Source organism: Saccostrea cucullata, unplaced genomic scaffold (genome assembly GCF_032062105.1).
Source record: "Saccostrea cucullata isolate Sc308-1 unplaced genomic scaffold, CSIRO_AGI_Scuc_v1 ctg2756, whole genome shotgun sequence".
Lineage (NCBI taxonomy): Eukaryota > Metazoa > Mollusca > Bivalvia > Ostreida > Ostreidae > Saccostrea > Saccostrea cuccullata.
Window position 1 is genome coordinate 74,951 of NW_026922603.1, and position 19,802 is coordinate 94,752.

The 19,802-nt window shown below is 34.0% G+C and overlaps 3 protein-coding genes across 7 annotated transcripts in view; 2 read left to right on the forward strand and 1 right to left on the reverse strand.

Moving 5' to 3' along the window:
- The first annotated feature begins 211 nt into the window (after window positions 1–211).
- LOC134262063 (uncharacterized) lies at window positions 212–3,416 on the forward strand. The gene is made up of 4 exons (XM_062744441.1): window positions 212–352; window positions 754–841; window positions 951–1,081; window positions 1,993–3,416. Exons 2-4 carry the CDS (start codon window positions 802–804, stop codon window positions 2,383–2,385), a joined length of 564 nt encoding a protein of 187 aa, XP_062600425.1. The 5' UTR covers window positions 212–352; window positions 754–801; the 3' UTR covers window positions 2,386–3,416.
- A 2,452-nt stretch (window positions 3,417–5,868) lies between these two features.
- LOC134262069 (uncharacterized) lies at window positions 5,869–13,363 on the reverse strand. Of its 4 annotated transcripts, none has more exons than XM_062744453.1 (10): window positions 13,040–13,363; window positions 11,755–11,862; window positions 11,310–11,461; window positions 10,492–10,650; window positions 10,041–10,150; window positions 9,598–9,649; window positions 8,190–8,249; window positions 6,873–7,000; window positions 6,422–6,569; window positions 5,869–6,170 (listed from the first exon to the last, which is right to left on the reverse strand). In XM_062744453.1, exons 1-10 carry the CDS (start codon window positions 13,313–13,315, stop codon window positions 6,131–6,133), a joined length of 1,233 nt encoding a protein of 410 aa, XP_062600437.1. In that variant the 5' UTR covers window positions 13,316–13,363; the 3' UTR covers window positions 5,869–6,130. The 4 variants fall into 4 exon arrangements, with proteins under 4 accessions (XP_062600437.1, XP_062600435.1, XP_062600436.1 ...); XM_062744451.1 differs by lacking the exon at window positions 8,190–8,249 and adding an exon at window positions 8,020–8,031 and having other exon boundaries at window positions 9,550–9,649; XM_062744452.1 differs by lacking the exon at window positions 8,190–8,249 and adding an exon at window positions 9,369–9,380 and having other exon boundaries at window positions 9,550–9,649.
- Window positions 13,364–16,330: 2,967 nt separating this feature from the next.
- The window catches only part of LOC134262070 (four and a half LIM domains protein 2-like), a 46,715-nt gene continuing 43,243 nt past the window's right edge, over window positions 16,331–19,802 (forward strand). The window contains exon 1 of one of the 2 annotated variants that reach the window (XM_062744454.1): window positions 16,331–16,474. In XM_062744454.1, the coding sequence (XP_062600438.1) occupies window positions 16,352–16,474 (123 nt within the window). In that variant the 5' untranslated portion in view covers window positions 16,331–16,351. The remainder of the gene's footprint in view (window positions 16,475–19,802) is intronic. The other variant, XM_062744455.1, reaches the window with a different exon arrangement.

Sequence of the window (19,802 nt, forward strand, 5' to 3'; positions counted from 1 at the left end):
TTTAAGTGTAAAAAGCAGGTTTTGTCTTGATTAAAATAGAAAACTGTTATCTAAAGAGGAAAAAGGACATAACTGAAAACATCTTTATACGACATTATTTTGATCCAGTTAACAAAATGTGTTTTATTCTTGGTCAGTCAAACGATTATTACAGTGCAAATTAGTTCGGGTACTTGATGTACACAAACGACTTCTGAATTGGAGTTTGTCAGTTGGTGTCAACAACTTCACAATACACAAAATTGCAAAATCTATAAGAAATTCGGAGTTGCTTTCATCTTCAAGTCTTTTGACAAATCAAGAGATATGTAACTGATCGAGAATTTAAGTTTCTGTCCTTGTAAATTTACAGGTACGGTGAAATGGTGCTGTCTATAAAAAAAAATCTGAATAATTTCGCAATTTTGGGGTGGTTTTCTCGGTTTTTTATCAATTACCAGTAGATAAAAACATACTTCAATTTTTGAACTTATTTTTCAACCAGTGTACAGTACTTAAAACTTAAAGTTCAGACACGGGATTCCAGGATAAATGAACACAAATCAGATAGTTGCATGTACAATAATTAATTTCATCATTATTTAAGTTTTATTTTAGTTAAATTCATGACCGCATATATACTTGTTTACATCTTAATTTTTTTTTCTGTGTATAGCATAATAAAATCCATATTATACTGTAAGAACATACATATGTAAAAAATATATTAGCCAATATCAGATTTATTTCAAGATTATTTTTTTTTATTTTCAGATATGGAAAATATGAGTCTGGTGGAGATAAAACTCTGAATAATATTTAATGTCATCTAATGGTACCTCTACCGGTTCACCTGATGATGGTAAAAATAATTTACCCCCAGTGCAAAATAAGAACAATGCTATAATTAAAGTAAAATGTTACCAAATTTATTAAGGATGCTCTAATCTGAGACTGAAATGATTTTGCAGGACTTGGAGCAGGGGTGATATGGGTTATTACTTTCTTCAGCACCTGCCTGATATTTGGTTCTATTATGACATTTGTCTGCTGTGATGCCTACAAGAAGTATTATAGAAGAGTTCCAAGAGAATACATTACGGTTAGCATTTCATAAAATATTAATCCTGTAATATCATAAATTCCACCCCTCCCCCTGCAATGATAAGATTTTTTGAAAAATGTATGTCTTAAGTTGTCACAACCATTGAATTCTTATGTATCAATTTATTTCAGCATTTTACTATTTAATCGTTTCTAGCTAAATTTGTATCATATATATATGTAATTTTAAAGCTAAGCAGAGCCAAAGGGAGATTATTAGGAATTAATGCAAACCAAAGTCATCTTCTTCTCAAGATGCACTTAGTTGTTACAGATGAAACTTATTTGATGGCTTAGTTATATTTTGTTCAAACCATTACCCCCAGTGGGTAAAGTGGGGCCAAAAATGACAATCAAATTTTAGTGAAGGAATATACACAGTGTATATGGAAAAAACATTCTTGAGAAAAGCAGAGCCAGTGGTAAATCTTGATACAAAGCTTTTTCAGATAGTCTAGATTCAAGTTAGTTTAAATAGTGACCCCCTTAGGGTAAGCTAGGGGCCACAATAGGATAAAAGTTTTACATGACTGTATACATGTACGAAAGAAGTCTCAAAAAAATCTTCTTCTCAAGAACAGCAAAGTTATGATTAGTTAAAAATTTATATGAAAGTATCCTTAGATAATGTAGATTCAGATTTGTTCAGATATTGGCCCCTGAGTGTAGGGTGGGCTGCAATTGATTTAAAAGTTTTACGTAGGAATACATGGGGGAAATCTGCTGATGAAGAACAACAGGACTATTATTTAAGTATTTAGTGACTCAGGTGAGCATTGTGGTCCATGGGCCTTTTGTTTTCATTGCTAGGACAATTTTACACATAATTTCTAAAATCAAACATGGTTCACTTAAATGAAGGAATGTGAAGTGATGATTTACCAATATATATAAACTCTACAATGACAGGGGAGAGGCAATTACCCAAGGCAACCTACTGCCCCAGCACAAGGGACCACAGACAGCCAGGGTGGGGAACCAGCAAGTGAGGGCACCAGCAACAAAGCCGGGAACCAGGCAGAGAAAGAAGATACACAGACAGGAAGTAATGACCAGAGCAACAGAGGACATATCGTACAAGTGTCCAACGATGTCAACCTGCCATCAACATCAAAGAAAAAATCAACCCTTCCACCAATAGACAGTGAGATTCCCACCATATCTGGGTCAGTCCCTGAGGGGGGTGGGGCGGTGAATGGAGGGTTTACTGATAAGCCCCTCCCCTCCATACAGGACAAGTCTTCGGAGATTGTGTTAACGCCTGTAACCAGCTTAAATCTGGGTGTCAGTATTTATTCCTGAGTTTGGCTTGGCATTATTACTTATTTGTTCTGTGTTATGTTGGTGTCACAGGCCTGTAGATTGCTTAAAGCCAAACTTGAGAAAAATTTGAATAAAAAAGTTAAATTTTTAACACCTCAACTTTTTTGTTTGTCAATCTAAAGGTCTGTGATTGGTATAAAAGATTTATTGGTACACTGTACTGCTTTTTTTTATAGTTATTTACTTTTCATGTGCTTTGTAGATTCTGTCTCTTTTATGAAAAGTAAAACAGATCAAAGATCTAGTCATGCAAAAAGTGATACATGGACATGAAATATGTGTAAATTGGTTGTAGGAACACTTTTTATATTATTTAGTTTGGAATTATTTTTTTCAAAATCAAATTTTGAAATGATCTTTAATTTTTTTTAGTGTTTCAAGTGTTGAATTCATGAACTTTATCAGTAAATGGATTACTTCCACTCTCAGATTTAGAACACAGGTGCACTACAACTGGGGCTGGCATTTCTAATTCTATTAATTTTTTTACATATTTTGTTAGAAAAACAGTGGAAACAGTCTTTTCAGAAAATTCTCTTTAAGGTAAATATTCTTATAAGCATTTTTTTATAATTCTGAAAGGTCTTCAATAGGACTTTTATGTACTGCATTGTACCACTGAAGGGCACTGTTTAAAAAATTGCATGTCTCTCTGTCTGTCATCTGATGGAATTTTTATAGATATCAGAAAAATTTATAACAGTTTCATTTTGATTAACTACAGATATCAAGAATGCAAAAAGGAATGCACAAATATTTTTTCTCTCCACATGAACAAAGATCAAGGTTACTGTTGGTAAATGAAGCTCTTGGCACAAATATGTTTACCCCTTCCTGCAGTTTTCAGTTATGTTGGTGGTTTTTGTCAATAATTTAAGCTTTAATTCATTATTTTGTCAGTTTTCTCATGTTAACAATACAATTTTCCTATGAACAATTGATAAACAAGTTAGAATGTTGTATTATCCTCTGTCTCGTATGTATTATCCTGATTGATAAATTTATTGTCTAGTTGTCATAATCTTTGATTTGTATGTTTGAATCCTAATATTATTGTTAAACCATTATATAATTGAAATGATAAAAAAAAATTCAGAGCATAGTTTGCAAATATAATTCTCAGAAGTTAATCTTGAACTTTTAAAACTAAAACCAGGGACAATATAAACAGCCCTTCTGGCATTCTTTCCCTGCACAATAGTATTAAAATGTGTGTTATTACAGCACATTTTCTTTCTGAATCATTTACACATGCAATATGAAGTAAAATTTCACAGATAATGATAAAGGATAAATGCATTTTCAGTACATTTTCTCTCACTAGCTTTTCATTTTGAGTTTTGGTTCAATATATTAAGATTTTTTTTGTTCTGACTTGAATATTTTATGCAATTATTCATCCAATTTCTAGAAGTAGCAGGGTATTTTTCCAATTGTTTAGTGTGCAATTATTAGATGTTTTCATTCTTTCTGAGGTGCTAAGAATGTAAGAAAACTGTAAGACTCATTGACTTGAATTTTTTTACCAAAATGTGATACATGGTCCAAATGCAGTGAAAGCTAAATCAAAACAATTTATGCCTTCAGTTCACCTACTAGGAACTTGTATAAATTTTTTTCCTGACTTTTAAGGTGCCATTTATATGATTGAAACATTTGTTTCTATTCTTCTCCTTGGGACCAGGATACCTATTTACTTTAACAATGCTTAACAATTTTTTTCCATGACGTTCTGTATGTATTTAAATTACAACATAGTGAATTCTCAGATATCTCAAATTTTTTTCTAGGTTCTATTTTTATGGTGATAAGATTTGAATTTAATTGAAAAAAAAAAAACATATCAAATTATCAATTTACATGTTTTTTCTAGGACACAAGTACCACGTATAAAACTAAACCCTGTTTACTTTGTGTGTATTCTATGTTATTTACACCCTCCGTCTCCCCAACCGGTTATCGTATAACAGCATTATATATATTTTTTTCAAATTGGCATTCTACATTATTTAAAAAAGCTTAAACTGTACCAAATTTATATTTTTAACTGGGCATTAGTCATAAAGTTTACGTTTGGCATTTTGAGAGAGTGACCAAAATGAAAAAAAAAAAATATGGATTTATATGTTAAATTGTGAGAGTATATACACTTATATGAATATGTATATCTTCTGTACATTCCATATGTATGCTTTGCTCAGATGTGATAAATGACATCCGATGTATACAAGTTGTTAGATATGGATGACTGTTAATATTTATGTACAGTGTTAATGTTCTTGTATACTGTAGTACAATGTATGTGATTTATTTTTTATTTATTGTGATACTTGCTGATCATTAAGTGCTGTTTTATGCAACTCATTTATTTTTCCTACTTATGAATTTTATAGACATTGTAAAATGGAATAAATTCTGTATTTTTCACAAATCCTCATGTTTTAATTTCTTAATGTCAATACATTTTAGTTTGAGCATGTAGAATGTCAGAATGGGACAATGAAGAATTTTAATGTAGAATTTCCTTATCTGTTTCTTTTTGGAAAAAGAGGATAGTGTCACAGGGTGCAATATCATGATACATGATGTCACAGGAAAGAGAGAATTTACATCATTGAATCGAGGCTGTACTAAAAAGATGCTTTAACCACTGAGCCATCTAGGCCGATATCCATTGCAAATTTATATACCATATTCCTCCCTCATAAAATTGCCTTTGCCTTTAATGAAAGACACAAAATTTAATTCTTTACAGTAGCTTCTGACAGGAATTTCAAGTCCAGGGGTGGTCAGTGGAACCAAATGCAACAGGAAAGTATTATTATGTATAATAGCTGGAATTGGATCAGGACCCGTAGCAGCTGCTTGCTTTAACCACTGAGCCTTCATGCCCAATATTTATGCACTGTCTATATAGCTCAAATTACTGTGGAAACATTAATGTCTGTGTGTCCGAAAGTGTGGGATATACATTATAGGGTGTACAAGGAAAGTAAAAGGAATTTTTTGTAAACATTTATTCATTGAATATTCTTTCATTGAATTCTATTAGTTAGGCCATAAAAAATTAATTTGAACTTGACCTAGATATTCATCTCTGATAAGGGTGTATATTACCCATTTTATTGCTAAATCAATAATAAAAAAAATCACAGAAACTGCAAATTTTTTGAGGTTTTTTTAAGGTAAAAAGCATAACCTCAAAAATCATGTTTTGGGGGCAATAAAAAAGTTTTAAAAAAAATGCCTATCCCCCTCATCATATTTCTTGAAAAAAGGCCTGAGAACCAAGGAATTAACTTTGCATGGCCTTACCAATGAAATTATGTCTCCATGAAACCTAATTTTACTTGCACATAAAATGAATCCACAGCAGAACAATACACTTGAACATTTAGTTTAATCCAAAGAAATTTTAATTAAATGTTTTAATATAATCCACTGGAAATACGATTCATTTGAATGTTGTTTGCAGAATTAACATCTTTAATCAGTCAAATTGAACTCATAATTTCATGAAGTATTAGATATTTTATAAATACAGTGTGAATTTGTTTTGTCATGATTTCATTATCACAGTTGTGCTGTTTGCTCCCTATTCCATTGCTCATACAAATTATTCAGAGATGCTTGTCATAGGTATCTTCTATCAACTGGTAAGTTGAAGGGGTGAGTACATTGTAGATATAAATTTTATGTTCATTATTACATCCTATATACAGCATCATATACTCTCTCCATCCTCAAAAAATCTTTTGCTGTTCCTGAAAAAAAAAGACACAGTAAAAATATACATGTGTAAAAAAATATTGAAGAAGTTAATTGATACTTTCAAATATCTTAGTTTTAACTTGTAACAAATTATTAGGAAATTGTACTGAATTCTCAGACCTATCAACTCAAGCAAATTTTCAACTTGCTGTATTTGCAGAAAAAAGTGCCTGGCTTTCAATTCTTTTTTTATAAACAGCTAACTACAAAGTGCTCAGAAAGTAAAGCTAATTATAGCATATACCTATAATCCCATTCACTGATTCCCCAGCCTTTCTGGCCATTCACTTCATAATCACAGAATCGCTCAAATATCCTGGCATCTTTCCCGTCTCCAATGAAGAACCTCGCCATATCAACTACAGTGCACTTCATATTGTACATTTTCCCACCTAAAACATGAAGGATTATTATAAATCATTAGTCTCATGATCAGCCATATGCTAAGACTAATGTGCATTATTGTATCATATGCTGTGGTTTCACTGATACTCATTGGAAACAATATATTTTTTTTTAAAAAGTACAACTGTGTCAACGTGAATTTGTGGACAGTTTCCTCTGCCTATTATTGGTAAAACTGAAGTTCCTTGATCATCTAATTTCTTGGACTTGCTCAGTTTAATGTTATGACTTTTCATTGCTCATCACTTTAATTCTATATTAAACAAAATAGGAACAAGAACTTTTCCTACCAGCAGAGAATTTGGTACTGAATTCCTTTGGGGGGATTCCATCCTCACCGTTCTCAAAGAGTTCAAATGATGACCAGGTAACAGTGTCCAGTTTACCGTCAGGGTGGAAAACATACCCCATCAATAACCTGTCAAAGTCGTCAAAAATAGCTACATGTAGTTAAATCACTCCAGTTATGGCAATTGTTCTACCATTACATGTAGATTCAAAATACTGAGAGTCCAATATAAATATTCCTTGAGACTACTCAACAATAAATACAAACAGAAGAATTAAAGAGTATGTGCTTCAAGGAAAGGAGCAACCTAGAATGTATAATGTGAAAGTACCATGTTTGTTTAAGTCCCTGATACTTAATTTCCAATGAAAATATTGTTGGTGAGTAATATAAGAAGACTGAAAAGATAAGATGATAAAATAATTTAGTGACAGTAACAGTACAAACACTACCATAAGAAAGTAGAAAGGACAGCTTGTATCATGAAAACATTTTCATGATGGACTTCATATATATTTCTGTGTGATAAAAACTGTGTTCATCACTCCATGACTTTCTGTAGCTCATATATGCTCTAAGCTAACTTAAGTGATTTTGCATGAGTACATGTATGAGGTTCAAATACTGGCTCGTCTTGAGTATGGTGTAAACTTCTTACTTTGAAAGTGAGCTGTGGCACTGAGATGACCCCAGACTCCCAGCTGTTTTATCCTCCAGTGTACAGTATTGTTTGGCGTACTTACTTTGAGAGTGACCTTGGCATTGAGATCTACACAGCTGTTTTATCCTCCAGTGTACAGTACTTACTTACTTTGACAGTGACCTTGGCATTGAGATGACCCCCAGACACAAAGCTGTTTTATCTTCAAGAGTAAAGTACTGTATGGCGTACTTACTTTGACAGTGACCTTGGCATTGAGATGACCCCCAGACACACAGCAGTTTTATCCTCCAGTGTACAGTATTGTTTGGCGTACTTACTTTGAGAGTGACCTTGGCATTGAGATGACCCCCAGATACACAGCTGTTTTATCCTCCAGTGTACAGTATTGTTTGGCGTACTTACTTTGAGAGTGACCTTGGCATTGAGATGACCCCAGACACAGCTGTTTCATCCTCCAGTGTACAGTACTGTATGGCGTACTTACTTTGACAATGACCTTGGCATTCAGATGACCTCCAGACACACAGCTGTTTTATCTTCAAGAGTAAAGTACTGTATGGCGTACTTACTTTGACAGTGACCTTGGCATTGAAATGACCTCCAGACACACAGCTGTTTTATCTTCCAGAGTACAGCATTGTATGGTGTACTTACTTTGACAGTGACCTTGGCATTGAGATGACCCCCAGACACACAGCTGTTTTATCCTCCAGTGTACAGTACTGTATGATGTACTTACTTTGAGAGTGACCTTGGCATTGAGATGACCTCCAGACACAGAGCTGTTTTATCCTCCAATGTACAGTATTGTATCGCATACTTACTTTGAGAGTGACCTTGGCATTGAGATGACCCCCAGACATACAGCTGTTTTATCCTCCAGAGTACATATTGTATGATGTACTTACTTTGAGAGTGACCTTGGCATTGAGATGACCCCCAGACATACAGCTGTTTTATCCTCCAGAGTACATATTGTATGGCGTACTTACTTTGAGAGTGACCTTGGCATTGAGATGACCCCCAGACACACAGCTGTTTTATCCTCCAGTGTACAGTACTGTATGGTGTACTTACTTTGAGAGTGACCTTGGCATTGAGATGACCCCCAGACATACAGCTGTTTTATCCTCCAGAGTACATATTGTATGGCGTACTTACTTTGAGAGGGACCTTGGCATTGAAATGACCCCCAGACACACAGCTGTTTTATCCTTCATACAGTACTGTATGGTGTACTTACTTTGACAGTGACCTTGGCATTGAGATGACCCCCAGACACACAGCTGTTTTATCCTTCATACAGTACTATATGGTGTACTTACTTTGAGAGTGACCTTGGCATTGAGATGACCCCCAGACAAACAGCTGTTTTATCCTCCAGTGTACAGTATTGTATGGCGTACCTACTTTGACAGTGACCTTGGCATTGAGATGACCCCCAGACACACAGCAGTTTTATCCTCCAGAGTACATATTGTATGGCATACTTACTTTGACAGTGACCTTGGCATTGAGATGACCCCCAGATACACAGCTGTTTTATCCTCCAGTGTACAGTATTGTATGGCGTACTTACTTTGACAGTGACCTTGGCATTGAGATGACCCCCAGACACACAGCAGTTTTATCCTCCAGAGTACAGTACTGTATGATGTACTTACTTTGAGAGTGACCTTGGCATTGAGATGACCCCCAGACACACAGCTGTTTTATCCTCCAGTGTACAGTACTGTATGGTGTACTTACTTTGAGAGTGACCTTGGCATTGAGATGACCCCCAGACATACAGCTGTTTTATCCTCCAGAGTACATATTGTATGGCGTACTTACTTTGAGAGGGACCTTGGCATTGAGATGACCCCCAGACACACAGCAGTTTTATCCTCCAGAGTACATATTGTATGGCGTACTTACTTTGAGAGGGACCTTGGCATTGAGATGACCCCCAGACATACAGCTGTTTTATCCTCCAGAGTACAGTACTGTATGGCGTACTTACTTTGTGAGTGACCTTGGCATTGAGATGACCCCCAGACATACAGCTGTTTTATCCTCCAGAGTACAGTACTGTATGGCGTACCTGTATAAGTCCTTCCAGTCACGGATATTACCTGCAATGGTTAAAGGAAAACTGTATATATCTTCTCAGCAAGAACGTTGACACTCATAAATTACTATGAATCTTGAAGATCTAAAAGAACACAAAAAATTATCTTTTGGCAAAAAACTTTGATGCAAATTTATCTACATATAAGGCTCAAAAATTACATTTATTTTTTTCTTTTTTAAAACATGTTTAAGATACTTTTAACGAGTAATTAGATAATTTGATGCCTATAACCTGTCAGGCTGGGTCAAATAGTCTCTACACATTTCAATACATGTACTTTATCTAATGTGTTATTCTTACCATGAGAATGGTCATCTTACTCTTGACAACTGCTGTGATAGTGTGCTGGTAATCACGGAAACTACCTGAAATAATAAATATATCATACTTACCATAAGAGTGGTCCCTAACTCCGGACAGGTTTAAGTTGACATCATCGTGACCTCCTATTTTAACAGTTCCCGTGATGTCTCCAAATTGTTCATAGTGAGTCTGGTGATATCTGTGAACAAAAATCAAGAAAATTCTGTACATTAGTTCTTGAATACATGTATTCAATAACATTTGTTGAATCCTTCTTTGAAGCAAACTACATGAATTGAGTGAATTCCAAAATTGAGTTATCTTTGTATTTATATGTGAAATTTTAACCGTTCATTTTGCTCCAACCCTATCTCGATTACAGTATAACAAATCTGAACCTACACAACCTACACTTGGTTTGTGGTTCTTAAGAAAATGTTTAAAGATTCTCTCTTTATTTCCTTTGTAAAACTTCAAAATGAATTTTGAATGTACTTAAAAAATGTAAAATGACTTTTTTTTCTAAATTTTCCAATTAACCTCTGAAGTTCCTCAAAATAAGATCTCGACCACGTCTCTCTACAGATGGCATCTGCCATAGTAACGGGATTCATGTCTGTATCAAAATCAAAATACGGAGTAAAGGCCGTCCACAGAAGGTCAAAGGTCACATCCACTTCTTCTCCAGTCTTTGTGATTCTGAAATTATACAAGATAAAGTTTGAAGTATACTGACAAATAACTGCTCAAACTCGCTAAAGAATTACAATTCTCAAAACAATTTTGACTACTGTGTTTACAATACAACCATGAGTTGATGACCATATTCACATGTCAGAGGTCCTGGCTTGCGTCAACTTCTTGCCGTGGGATCCATGGCAAAAAGTTGACTAAGGACCCCTGATTTTATGAAGATGGTTTACAACAGCCTTATTAATAAGTAAAAGTTTTTGCAAATTATTTAAATTAAATAAAAAGCTAATAACTAAATATATAATGCCATTGAATTTCAAATGACAGAAGACAATGTAATTATATATTACAGTGTAGTATAATGTATCAATTGTTAAAAGTAGAATCTTGCTAAAAACAAATTAAAAGTGCAGTCAACAGCACATTAAATTGAATTTAGTATACTGTAGAAGTACTTTTTTCCATGTGGTATTAATTTACGTGGTCACAATTTCTCTGCGGAAATTTGTCCCATCGTACTCAAAATATGTGTAAGGAATATAGTGAGAGTTCAAGAAATCCACGTAATTTTCAACCCGCTGACTAAAGAGAAATAGAGATTCCACGGAATTATGACCCCCTGGAAAACAGTACGTCTACAGTATATATATATACATACTACATACACCATTTTGCCAGTAAACTCCAGTCTCCATTCCTCCATGGCCTTGAGTGGGGTCATTCTGAGCCCCCCGGCAGCAAACCCTCCCGCGTCTGTCCCCTCAAGGTTGGTGCTGTGAGACATGAAGCTGCCCTGGAGGATACCCAGCTCTGGAGTCTGACAATGCATGTAGATACATTCAGATTTGAAACAGCAGCTGTTTGATTGGCTGAGAAAATTTACATACCAGGCTCGGTGTAAATAACTAGGCATACAACAAAAGCTATTCATCTTGCATGTTAGGTAAAAGTAAATGGACAAGAAAGAGGAGACATCAGTGTGTATTTGATAAACTTTATGAAAAAATTACATTACATATACCTGTCTAAGAATCATATGGTGAACCTTCAATGATAAATAATTGAAAAATGATTTCATGAAACTTTGTTGAAAGTTTATTATAATTTTACCCGTAAATACAGGAGAGTCTGTACTCTGTTATTTTGTCGTCTCGCTGTAGCAGTCACCAGAAAGTAACCATCCTTGTTTCCTGCATTAAAATACACTGCATCTACTGCCTACAAAAGGAGCAGATTCTACTTGTATCTACGTATATAATTATATTAATACACAGAACCAATAATTATATCATTTTTTAAAGTATCAATTATAATTAATACTCGAGGGGTAGAAAGAATGCGTACCCAAAGATATTTTTAAAAATGTGCTCCAGCTAGACTATAATATGCTAATATAATAACTATTTACAATGAAGCACTTTGAAGTGGTAAAATTTTCTGTTTGGATGGAATTTTTTGAGCTATCTTTAGAAGTTGATTGTCATATTATGACACACCCATTTCTTTAGAAAGGAAAAACTCGGACAAATGGTTCATTAAAATACCCGTAGAACAGGTATTCCATAAATATAATATCCAATCAAATTGACGGTCTACATAAACACAGAGTAAGCACGTGTTCGACCAATACATGTGTTACGGTTTCTCCAATAAACATGATAAATTCATAATTATGAACTAATTTGTTGCAATACGTGTTGTACAGAAGCTGGAACTCTCAAAATCTCTCTCATATAACTTTAAAAATCTCCATTTCGGTGTAACTCATGTTACTTGTCGCGAAGAGTGGGATGTCCTAAAACATTACGACCAATATTTCTTTTTCGTTTCCAAAGAAATGGGCGTGTCATTATGTTGTAATTGACGTTCAAAACATATGACTCAGAACGTTTGATCCAGACGGAAAATTTTACCACTTCAATGCGCTTCATTATATAAGGTTGGGACCACTCACCCAAATGGGATATAATAGCCCATTTGGGATATAATATCCATTGGCAAGATGGGAAATATAAATTTGCAGTGCAAAAATCCGCATCAAGATACTTCTGAAGGAATAACTTATTTTGGTTGACAAGTTTTTCTGTATGCCCAATGTTTAGGAGATTAATCCCTTGGAAATTCCTTAATTAAGTTCTTGGGGATCAATCTAACAAACTGTGCATAGGGTTGAAGAAAAACTTGCTTACCAGAAGTTATTCCTTCTAAAGTAATTTGAAGTGGATTTATTAGATCTTTTGCTAAAATTTGAAAAAATCCATGTTTTGCCTTATAAATTCACATTCAATCTGGGATATTATATCCAAAAACGGGCTACTGTATCCCATTTAGGCGAGTGGTCCCAACCTGTTCATCAGTTTATTGCTGCCACCCCCCTCTCTTTCTCTTCCTTTACCTTTGGATGTTTGTGAACACTAGGCAAATCTTGAGCTTTGTCCATATCTTCTGGAGAAACTCTGGAACGCATCCCATAACCTGCATTCTGTCCTGTTGTCGATTTTATTTGCTTGTTTTTCCGTTGTCTAAGCCACAAAATCAATCTAAAGAATAAGTATTTTACATTGTATCGCACACTTGGCTGTTTATATATTCCTGCTTTTGGCTTTGGTTCTGGAGCAAAGTAGAGCCAAGCAGTCAGTGCCCCGACAGTGGCCAAAACGTAGGTAATCATGTTCTCTCCTCTCGCTCCTCCCTCAGCGGCAGTCTGCCTCCCGACGATGCAAACTGAAAATGAAAGTAACCTCAGGGTAAAGGTCATGCCCAAAGATCGATAACTCTAACTTATTCAGGCGTTTCAGTAATTCCATCCAGAGTTGTCTTTCCTCTACAGGTAAGGACACAATTTTGAAATAAATAGTAAGAATATTATAGAAGACGAAAATAAAATGAAGAAAGTGATTAAATTATATGCATGCATTTTCCAATGTAAGTTCGTGAATAAGTTAACATTGATTTCTTTTCATTATTACACGTACAGCTGAATACTTCATTTTTTCCCAAACATCTTGTCATGTCACTGAGGAACCTGATCAGCAGCTGATCAGTGGGAAAAAAGTCAAGAAGTTTGACATAAATTTAAAAATGTTTAAAGAAAAGTATATTTTATCCCCTAATCAATACATGTATTCAACCTAAAATTAGCAGTTAAATAAGTAACGTTATGTCCAGGAATTCTAAACATAGTCCTGAAGCAAAATGAAAGGGGGGGGGTTAAACCACAAAAAGAGGTAAACCCCAATTTTCAAAACCAATATTATGTATAAATATGCAAAAAAGTGGGAGCCCCCCCCCCCCCCCCCCCAGCCCCCGGTTCCGACGCCTATGCTAAATATGAAAAGATGGGATATAATCATATTAAAATGAGAGAGAGAGAGAGAGAGAGAGATCATGTATAAAAAGCAAACTATGGTTCAACAGTTTTCTTTTCGTTATTTGCTTCAATGACACTACTGCTTCTTGGTTAATGCATTTGGTATAAAAAAGATTTTTTTTTAAAATGAAACAAAAACATTTCGTCTTACACAGTTTTGGATATAGAAGTAAAACATTACTTTATAAACTTTTCATGAACCTTTAAGAAATATCTGTTCTCATATCGGACGTTGTACGTCTATATTCTTTTTCCATTAATCAGCTAATACAAGTTTTTCTCATTACCAAGATTTCGGCTAGCCTCTACACAGAGACATAAAATTTCGGTCAGACAAGATCAATTTAATCCGACCATCGTAAAAATATCACCAAATTTAACGAAGAAATTCTTTCTGTCAGATATCAGGCAAAATTGTTCGGAAACATAAAAAAGAAAAAAAAACGCGCGCGAAGTGCCCGAACAAATCCTCTAGTTATAGCGGCATGAAGTAGAAAAAATATCTTCTTTTGATTTTTTCTTTTGTTCGGGAAGATTCATTAATCGTGAAGTGGTAATTTGGACGCTAGCTTCCGCCAATTCTATCAATTGATAGATCTATATACAGTTTTACCAACTCTGTGTACAAAATATGCCTTAATGTATATACCAGATAAATATCGCACGCGCACTTGTTTCAGCATGCACATGTAGCTTTATATACAAGACTGGAAAAAAAATAGAAGACCATTAACTTAGTTTTTGCTTATAGCCATTATATTTTCCAATCTCTCACACAGACTGTTGTAGGGGTAAGTTCAGGTTTCTAAACATTTACAAAGATTTCCTATTATCTTTTAATATGTTTGTATGCAGTAAACCTGAGAAATATAATTAGTCGGTTCTTGAAACTTATTTTACCTTCATTTCACAAAATAAACAAAAAAGCACTTGTATGTATAATTTTTGTAGACTTCAAAATATATGCAGTCCTATATTTTCATAATTAAGTAAAGTAATGCATATGTGTCGAAGAGAATATGGCTTTAGTTTTTATGTCACGAGATTTTACAATAGTTATAGAGAAGTTTTGAAGAGAATTACGATACAGAAGAACTTTGGGATGGATAAGGTTAGAATGGATTGAAATGTAATACTTAAGGGGGGGGGGGGTATTTTGTATGTGACTTGTCCCCGAAAAACATAGGTCATAAATACAATATATATTGTCTTTCTGACATATTTTCTATTTATTAATAAAAAATATGCATTATGACTAGTCAATAGTAGAAAGACAATAGTTAGCTATTTATAGTTTAAAATAAGCACAAGCGAAATAAATGGGAATGATCAGTGCATATAATATGTTAAATATGCTAGATTTTCATATACATAAATGTGTAATGGCGTGAAGTCACCTTAAAGTGCTAGATACAATGACAGGGAATCCCCCTGCTAGATATGCATATACGTATCTAGTGTACATGTAGCAACGGGGGTGGGGGAAGGGGGGGGGGGGCTTTAGCGTCTAAACTTGTTTATGCCCCCGTGATCGAAGATTTGGGGGTACAGTGTATATAGTTTTTGTCCCGTCCGTCTATCTGTTTATCTATTTATCTGCTTGTCCGTAAAAATCTTTTACCTTGCCTATAACCTTTTAGTGGATGGTACTATGGCTTTCATATTTTACGCCGATATGTCGATAATGTTTATGCATTTAACAATAATAAACTCCATTCATATGTCGACTCGAAAAATGGAACTGAACTCGTAATAAAAAACATCACAGTTTCATATTTAGAAGTTAAACTGACCATAGACTATAACAGCCAACTAAAAACTGTTTTAGTGTTTGACAAAAGTTTTTCATCTTAAACTCCCCCTCCTGAGTATCTATAAAGTAATATTCCGCTCTCACCTGCATAACTATGTTATTTATGTCACCTAACTTAACTCGAGCATGTACGTCGAGACCGGCTATTAACGAATAAGTTTATGTTACAGGGACTTCAACAACCTCAATTATATCATATACCAGTTCACTAGCCGAGTGTCCGATTCGCTTACCCTCATCTGGGAGATGAGAATAAACGAATCGGACACTTCTGTAGCGAAGATGCAATGCTTTCTTCCCCCAAGGAATCCGATACCATATCTGGAATTTCCAGGTATCCGTGTTAATTATGACGTCATTTTCACATTTTTGTATTAATTACGTGGTTTTACAGATCGATCAATGTTTGTAACATGTAATTCACTGTACACAATCACCACGCATAATTTACACATTGTTTCTAATTTCTAAATTGCAGACGACAACTGCGCGCCATACTTTGTCGAACTTTTACTTGAATTCTGATGGCGGGAGTCGACTCTGATGTCGGAATAGTGATTGCAGAGGGGACCTCGGAAATAGTGGACAACATCTTCATCGGTAATCATGACAGTGGAGACACGCCCCTCCTGAATTACACCGAGCCGGTAAGTGGTGTATTGACCGCTCGCACCTGTTACAGGTAGATGATAATGCTAGCCTTTAGAATTTTAGTTTAGTGTACAGTCTTGTACTTCATTGTAATTATTCAACTCAGTACCTGTCCATGAATGTGTCTGTTTATTTTTACAGACGAAAAATGCACGCGGTATTTTAATTGTTACACCTGTATTGTTTTTTTTAAGTTTTTTTTTTTCAAAATTGAGTTAACTGTAGAATTTCAGGTATCATTCTCATATTGAAAAAAAATTACATATCAAGAAACAAATTAAAAAAAAAATCCTTTAGATGGGATATCAAGAAACAAATTTAAAAAAATCCTTTAGATGTGATGTTTTTTTAATTGTTTTATTAATCTGTACATGTATATATGTTTAGCAAAGTTACTTCAAATCATTCTAGTGAAAAAAAAGTAAAACTTTAAATTGTGTGGTCTATTGGGGGAGAAATTTATTGATTGAATAGAACTAACAGGTGTAGATGAACCACATAACGTTTCGGCTGTGTATGATTAATCTAGCCTGCACTCAACCTGCACACTTACAAAAAAAACAGCCAAGAATCTAGCATGGTTATTAGAGAATATCGAAAGTATTAACTTGTATAAGACAATTAATTTAGGCATACCAAATACTCCTGAATACAAAAAATTAAAGAAAAATAACATGAAAACAATCTTTAAATATTTCATAATTTTTTTCTGACTGTATTTGTATTTAAAGAATGTTAAGTGAAGTCATAAGATATCAAACGGGATGTGTCGTTTAAATGTATTTAATTCCTTTCTTCAGCTCATTCTTAACACTTGTTAATGTAGTGTTAATAACATTGACATTTGACGTGAAGTAAAAAAAAAAAGTCGCAAGAATTAGGATAATATTTAGAGTAAATACTTGGTCATGAATTCAAGCCTAGCTAATACATGTAATATGCATCCTTTGTAAAGCAAACAGTATTCTACGGATAATTCAATGCACAAATATTTTTGTCTTTTTTCTCTTTTATTTAAATGACTGATATATCCATAGAGTATGTCACCGTGCCCCCAGGTGTGTCAAACAGCTTAGTTACAAAAACATGTTACTGAATAAGATGATCAGACAATAGGCAAAACTTGTTATGTTTACGCAGTCACGTAAAAGTGTTAGAGGGCCCTCACCTGTGAGATAATGTAATGTCTGATTTGTCTCCCTTTTACTGACTTCTTATAAGATCAAAATCAGTGGAGGAGAATTTAGAGAAGAAAGCACTGTGCATTGAGTGTGATATGATGCCCATGGTTTGGGAAAATGGATACTAAAAATTTCATTTTTGGAGAAAAAAAAATGGTTTAGATCATGCTGTAAGATTTTATTGATTTATTTTAGCTTTTGAACAAAAAATGAAATCCAAAATGCCGCCAGAGCTGGAAAGACAGGAACATCACCATTCCTAAGTATATAGAAATATTATACATTTTTTTTTTTTATAAATCATCAGCCTTAAATCTGCCACTGTGTGTATATAGAAATATTATACATATAAATCATCAGCCATTATACTGCTATGAATAAATGATACATGCTTTAATTTCTTCATAAAAGATTGATGTCTTAACAATGAAAAAAGATTTCCCTCCCTTGCTTTGATGCTAATCATTCAATAATAAGAAGAAACTGAATATTTTATATATTAAATAACAAAAGCCACAGAATTGATCGAACTGTTGAAAAAAAAAGACTTACAAATATTTCTTGCAAAATAATTGATCATAGTTGATGGCTGAATTAATCCTTTAATTAACCTCTCTATGTTTTAAGCTTGACAGTGTATTTTGCAGGTATCTGTTATACTGTTCAAAATAGAAATCAATTCACTGTTTAGTCTTGCAGGAAACTTACAAAGTCTGGTGATGAAAAACTTATTTACTTGCTTTTAATTACAATTTGAACTTGATAATTATTTGTCTTTCAACATTTAACAATGGTAGATACAAGCATGCACATTTTATCATCAATGATCCAAATGAAAGAAGAATTTCACATCACAAAGGAATTAGTACATTACTTAAGACGCCCCACATCATGATACCTTGTATGAATCATAGGCAGAGTTAGAAGTACATCATGATCGTATGTGATGTATTCTATACAGACTTAGCACTAAATCATGGTATGACATGTATTCTACACAAACAGAACTAAATCATGATATTTCATTCTATACAGACTTAGAACTAAATCATGGTATGTGATATATCATAGGCAGATTTACAACTACATCATGATATGTCATGTATTCTACACAGAGATAGAACTACAGCTTACTCCACTTATATTGAACTCGCTTATTTTGAAATTCCGCTTATTTTGAAATAGAAATAAATCCCCAGTTTTTGCTTCTCATATTCTTTGCATTAAAATAACGGTTATATTGAAATCGGATATATTGAAACTTATATTACATCCCCACAGGTGATAATGAGTTGTTTTCATAACAGTTATATTGAAGTTCTACACTGTCGTTACGGTTGGTGACAGTAATTATGCCTGATTGACCAGTTGATATACAAAGGTGTGAATAATTAATATATTGCTCTTATAAATTCTTCACTGTTAAATTCTTTGCGTCCACATATATGATACGGACATATCGAGACTAAACATAAACGTAATATAGTACATGTAACCCCCACAGATCTAGGGAAAAAAAAAACATAACTTTGAAATTAAATGCGTACGATGTACTGTTAATGGCTATTGATATGCCTAAATTCAAAATAATGGGATTGATTGATATATTACGATGAAATACAAGCAGCGTTAGCAGTACTCAACCATTTAAGGCCGGTGATTTTTTTCCAAAACGTAAATAAATGCGATCGGGGAATAATAACGGGGTTGAATTTTGTCTTTTCAATAAAACAGAAGTAAAAAAAATTAAACTTTCAAGGACTCATATTCTATGTAATCTGCTCACTGTTGGTATGACAAATCAATTTGTATTCTATACAACTTTAAAAACTACGATTTCGCTTATCATACGGATATATTGAAATGATTTGATGTATCATGATATGTCATGTATTCTACACAGACTTAGAACTACATTATGATATGCCATGTATCATGATATGACATGTCATGTATTCTATACATCATGATATGCCATGTATTCTATACAGACTTAGAACTACATCATGATATGTCATGTATTCTATACAGACTTAGAACTACATCATGATATGTCATGTATTCTATACAGACTTAGAACTACATCATGATATGTGATGTATCATATGCAGACTTAGAACTACATCATGGTATGTGATGAATC

Bases quoted from the DNA above. Each gene is read 5' to 3' on its own strand.
- LOC134262063 (XM_062744441.1), top strand. From the start codon at position 802: ATGTCATCTAATGGTACCTCTACCGGTTCACCTGATGATG. The intron at 842-950 runs GTAAAAATAATT...ATGATTTTGCAG, and splicing joins TACCGGTTCACCTGATGATG to GACTTGGAGCAGGGGTGATA. The intron at 1,082-1,992 runs GTTAGCATTTCA...CTACAATGACAG, and splicing joins TTCCAAGAGAATACATTACG to GGGAGAGGCAATTACCCAAG.
- LOC134262069 (XM_062744453.1), bottom strand. From the start codon at position 13,315: ATGATTACCTACGTTTTGGCCACTGTCGGGGCACTGACTGCTTGGCTC. The intron at 11,863-13,039 runs GTAAAGGAAGAG...CTCCTTTTGTAG, and splicing joins GTGTTCACAAACATCCAAAG to GCAGTAGATGCAGTGTATTT. The intron at 6,570-6,872 runs GTAGGAAAAGTT...TTCATGTTTTAG, and splicing joins CAGTACCAAATTCTCTGCTG to GTGGGAAAATGTACAATATG.